General features: G+C 45.1%; 1 protein-coding gene across 1 annotated transcript; it reads left to right on the top strand.

Annotated features, from left to right (window-relative positions):
- The first annotated feature begins 3,022 nt into the window (after positions 1-3,022).
- Positions 3,023-4,282, top strand: ASPGLDRAFT_84499 (uncharacterized protein). The gene is made up of 4 exons (XM_022550282.1): positions 3,023-3,066; positions 3,144-3,708; positions 3,783-3,854; positions 3,921-4,282. The coding sequence occupies exons 2-4, from the start codon at positions 3,150-3,152 to the stop codon at positions 4,136-4,138; spliced, it is 849 nt and encodes a 282-aa protein (XP_022398170.1). The 5' UTR covers positions 3,023-3,066; positions 3,144-3,149; the 3' UTR covers positions 4,139-4,282.
- The last annotated feature ends 1,290 nt before the right edge of the window (positions 4,283-5,572 follow it).

Genomic DNA, 5,572 nt, shown 5'->3' with positions numbered 1-5,572 from the left:
TTCCCTCCATCAGCTGCGAATGGGTTGCTTCCACCGCCCCCAGGGACGTGAGGAATTTGATTCTCTTCACCAACAGGAACTTGGGGGATTGCATTGTTGCCGTAAGGATTTTGTCTCTGTGCATCAGTGAAGTTCACCAGTGCAAGACTAAGGGTAATGAGGGTGGGCAGGGGTAATCCCCTCAGAACAAAAGGAAGCTGCATCGCAATAAATCGTTTGTGTGATTTCAAAGGGAGGAAATGAAGATGTGACAAATGTAGTCAAGGAAAGACTACCAATGGGATTCTGGTCGTCTCTTATGCAACATGGGCTGCCTTGAATGGATGGGTATGATGGGGAGTGATACAGCACTGAATGCTAGTACATGATGGCCCATAGTACAGTCGGCGTTTTTTCTGGGAATATGCTTGAATGATTGATATCAGAGCACAGCTCAGTTGATCATCAGAGCTGAGCGTGAGTCCAAGAATGGTTGATACATACTCCGTACTGTATATTACCTGGCGGCTTCTCCAATTTTGGCGATCCAAAATGTGATATCTCTTGCAGGATGGCTGGGTAATCCATTTCTTGCGCCATGAATGTAGTCATATTGATAGAGCCCAGAATTACGTGGTCTTTCATACTCCGTACATGAGATACCAGCATATGAATTGGCTTTCAGATCATTACAACAGGAATCAATATCGGATCCACATCAGCTGCAGTAAGTAAACTGTGGGCGTTACTAGTGTACTCTGTGAAAAAAAAAAAAAAAAAAAAAAAATACGGCCTTGAACACTTAGTATCGAGCCAAACTTCAATAGATCTTCACAGAGCCGAGCACTCGAAGTATGCGACTATCCATCAATACTACATGCTTACTGTATTCGTCCATTGATTTCCGTAATCTTCACCTGGTCGAGATCGAGACCTTTGAACCTGTACAAGCTGCAGAGTTCGTGTGGGGAAGCTGTAGGACTATGGGTACAACTTGGTTTTTCTGCTGTGTGGTGTAGCATCTAGCCAGGGATCCAGACATGTCTGATCGTCGCTTTGTTCAGGCTGTACTCGGCTGATTGGTTTATGTTCTTCTACTGTGCACGAGAATCTCCTTCCTCACCACAATAACAGCAAAGGCTCGTCAATCTGCTCGCTTTTTCTTTTCTGATTTCACCACTCTCATACAATGCAGATTATCAAGCCTTCTGTCGCCGTCGCAGCCTTGGTATCTGTTAGCGAGGCGCAACAGCCTTAATTGGCGTATATGGATGTCTATGAAAGATGGTGAAGAGAGTTCCTCATTTCTCAGCTGAGGGGTGGTTAGCTGAGCATGTCACATCAATTTCCCTATGTGGAGAAGATCTCGATGGATCTTATGCAGGTTAGACTCGTGGTAGACGTAGTATGCTAGGCCCATTGGCAGCACACTCTCGAGTCCACAGATCATGTACTCCTTTTTCTTGGTCTGTGATTCTGCACTTCAATAATTTAGTTGGTTCTGTTAAATTTTATCTACTTGACAAGAAATGTGTCAGGGTGCAGGGTCAGGTAGCGATATATATTAGGAATTGACGAACAGGGTAAGCTACGGTCAGGCTATCTACAGGTTCATAGACAAGACGCAGCTCTTCGAGCTGCAGCAGAATCGGCGTTGGCGCAGACAGATATCTCTGTGGGTCACGTGCCTAGTCACGTGCATAGATCACGGGCTGGCACCGTGACAAAATGTAATTTGGGATATCAACAGAAAAGGAGTGCTCAGGTCATACTTTCAACTAAGTAGTTACTACTTGTTTGTCTTAGAACAAAAATGGCAACACATTGCCACCCCAGCATCCATAGATCATCGAGCATATAAAAGAAAGCTAATGCAGGAAGACCCCATTCGGTTCGGCACGAGCAGCTGAAAAGGACTAGCGTATGGAGTAATACAAGATAATACCATACAAGACAACATGTACGGTATATTCCGGTATGCAGCGCGGAATGTCGTCCGTGAATGACCTAGCTCGAATATACAGCTAAAGGAGGCTGGCTGAAAAGATACAAGGCATAAAGTTCTCCAACGATCGACGATGGGCAAATGCCATATTTTACAACCAAAAGGCCCCAGTAAGTACGGAATGCTGCATGACCGTATAGTGTGCATTGCTGGAGCCTCGATTGAGTTTTGATACATGGCTTGATCCAATTAGCCTAAATTTCATCCCGGCTATGCAGTTCTATGGAGGATTTGCTGCAGGATGATGCAATTGGCTAATTTAACGAGAAATACGTAGCGTAAATACACGGCCGAGGTGCGAATACGACCGAGCTGCCAATTTGTATTCCCATACAAAATGGCACTTCTTTAACATAGGCTTTAACATAGGATATCTCAACCAGTTCAATATTGTTAATGTTTATATTAAGCTATTCAAATATTTATGAGCATATATATGGATATTATGAGTAAAGAGAATATAGCATGGTTGAGATATCTTATGCTAAAGAAGTGGCATTTTGTATGGGAATACAAATTGGCAGCTCGGTCGTATTCGCACCTCGGCCGTGTATTACGGTTACAAGCCACATCGCAGGGAATTCTATTCTGTAGGAGTAAATATACCCACTCTACGCATAAATTGGCTAGCTGAGTGTCAGGCATTACGTGGTAAAGAACAGTTCTGCTACGTACTACCCTCTATTTACTTTTCAGAACTGCAGGATCTATTCAGCTAAGGGAGATCAACATGCATCTCCACAAACTATCGTCAATTGTGCAGTCGGAGGTAGTCGGTATATACAGGTTATCAATGCATATCTAGCACATACGGGTCAAATGATCTGTCTGATGCAGGAATTTATCACACAGCGGCTGAGTTTCCATGTAAGCGGATGAGACATTTGTCATTGGAATATTGTGACGAATTGGTGGTTCTGTGGACGGTTGCCGAAAGAATGAGCACTTCTCCAGTGTACTCTGTAAAGAAGAAAAGAGTCCAGGAGCTCTCATTATACATATAAATACCAGTCAGCTGCTCTGTCTTCTACACCATCACTCACACAATTGTCAAGTTGAAAATAGCGAATCAACCATCCACTGTGAGTCGAGACTATTCTTACCTCCAATCTGTCCCCCTCGGCCTCAATAATTAGTACTTTGCTGACCTCTTATACAGCAAACTATGAAATTAATCCACACCCTGGCAGGTGTTTCCCTGCTCTTTGGGCTAATCCAAGCCCAAACCAATCCGGAATTTGACCGTCACTGCAACCCCGTGCCCAGTTCTCCGGCAGAGGTTGAAGTCGAACCCGGTGTCTTTGCCACGTACCACTGTAACAAATTTGTGCACCAAAACGGCTACAAACAACAGTTGCCTGCTGCTACTACCGGTGACTGTGCTAAGGAGTGTGCAAAGAGAGATGACCACGCCAAATGCGTCTGGTGGAACAATAGGTGCTGCTTCTACGAACCGACCACCACGACGCACGACGTTGCCGGGGGTATCTATATTACTTACCGGAAGGACTGCGACAAGGCCAAAGAGAATGAGATCAATAATCTAAACCAGCAGATTAGGGACAAGCAGACGGAGCTCGAGTCTTGTCAGGGCCACAATGCTCTCATCGAAGCTGCGGCTCAGCAATGCGCTACCGATTTGGAAACCTGCCAGGCCAATGGCGGCGGCGGTGGTTCTGGTGGCGATGGTTCTGGTGGCGGTGGTTCTGGAAACTCTCGTGACTGTAAGTTTCCTTCCCTTGTTTCCTCGGGAATTGAGAGTGGGAAGACTGGATAACTAATAAATGTACCAATTCAGGTGCGTCTGGTGGTCAAACTGGCGACAACTTCGTTGTACATGGTGTGAAATGGGGTCTTGTTTGTGACAGGAGTAAGAACTCACTGTCCCCAAATAATTGAAAATAGCCAGAATACGTCAACTGACAATTGCATCCAGCATTTACGGGCCTTGCGTCCGAACAGGGCGGGGTGAATGGAGTCACTTTCGACGAATGCCTGAAGCAATGTGCCGACAGATACAGACAGGGCCAAAACAACTGCTGGTCTGTCGACTACCATGCTGCTTCCCAGCAGTGCAAATTCAAGAGGTTCCTTGGTAATGACAGACACAACTCGCCCGGTTGGTGCCGCGCCAAGGCTCTGTCGCAGGCATAAACGTGAATGGGAGCCTGTCATGAACTGATATTGCATAGCCTTATCTTTTATCTGACAGCCGGATTGGGAGCGGTCAAACCAATCCCTATAACCGAAGGATAAATCTTCGGTCATCAACTCGCTGGATTATTCTGAGAATTGGTTTATTAAATACATAGTCAATATATTCTTGTTACTATGTAGAGCTTTGCTATATTTACTTTACTCTAGGGCTAAAAACCAGAATATCTTAGTATAAGATAAATAAACATCGTAATTGGAACAATACCAATCAACTCTACTACTTTTCTTTTCTTTTTTCGATTCCAGTGTTTAAAAAATCTCAGCTCTCAGCATTTCAAACGATGATTATGTTATCTAGCGATATATGTCACGGAGCTCAGCTAGAGTTGCATTCGGCGCGGATTGGTGCGGATGGAAGGTGCCCTCCATCCACGCCGCGCGGATTTTGGATGCTCAGGCTTGGATCCGCATCCGCGCCAAAATCCGCGCGGATTGGCGTGGATTAAGCCGCAAAAGCCGCACTAAAGCCCAAGTAGGAAGGTACTAGGCCATATATGGCTAGTCTCCCTGCTTAATCACCACTCAGTATCACCCTTACAATCGCCTGCTCAGCTTGTATATTGATATTTCAAGCCATCTATATAGTAAATATATCAATTTCTTATTAAATATCTTTTATATATCCATCATATACCCCTATATATTAATATATATACATATCGATATCTATATGGAGGGTGGGTGGTGGTTTGGGTAGAATGTCGATGGAGATATATAGATATATATTTCAGCTTCATACATCACGCATACATACAGTCGATGTTTAGTTTTTAGTGAATAACTCCCCAACGAGGGGGCCTATGGGACTCATATTTTGAATATGGATATATCTATATATGCTCTATATGCCTATATAAATATATTTTAGATATTTCGATGCTTTGCTGCTTATTAAGCCAAATGGATGACTGCAGATTAATCCGAATCCGCAGCGGATCCTTACATAGAATCCGCAGCCGCTGCGGACTTTCTCAACTTCCATCCGAAGCCGCGCCATTGCGGATTCGGCGCGGATTGGCGCGGATTTTGCGGCTTCGCTGTGCCACTCTAGTACCTTCAAGGCTGTGGAATCAACTGAATGCTCCTGTGGACGTGGCCTCCAAGACATACGCCATGTTCTCCTCCACTGTACCAACCAGGCAGGACCCCGGATGCGCCATCTTACACAGGGATCAAGGCGGGAGCTGGATTACTGGGCCTACCTAACACGGCCAGACCTGGTATCAAAAGCAGTGCACTTCATGCTTGAGACAGGCCTCCTAGGCCAGTTTCAAACTCTACCAACCACATACCAAGTCACAACAATAGACTTGGGGAAACCGGCAGCATAACGCAGCCAAGGTTACACGCTTGCAGAAGTAGGGAAGGAAA

The sequence above is a fragment of the Aspergillus glaucus genome (genome assembly GCF_001890805.1).
Source record: "Aspergillus glaucus CBS 516.65 unplaced genomic scaffold ASPGLscaffold_19, whole genome shotgun sequence".
Taxonomy (NCBI): domain Eukaryota; kingdom Fungi; phylum Ascomycota; class Eurotiomycetes; order Eurotiales; family Aspergillaceae; genus Aspergillus; species Aspergillus glaucus.
Note: the sequence above shows the minus strand (reverse complement) of the source record. Positions and strands in the feature narration are given on the sequence as shown.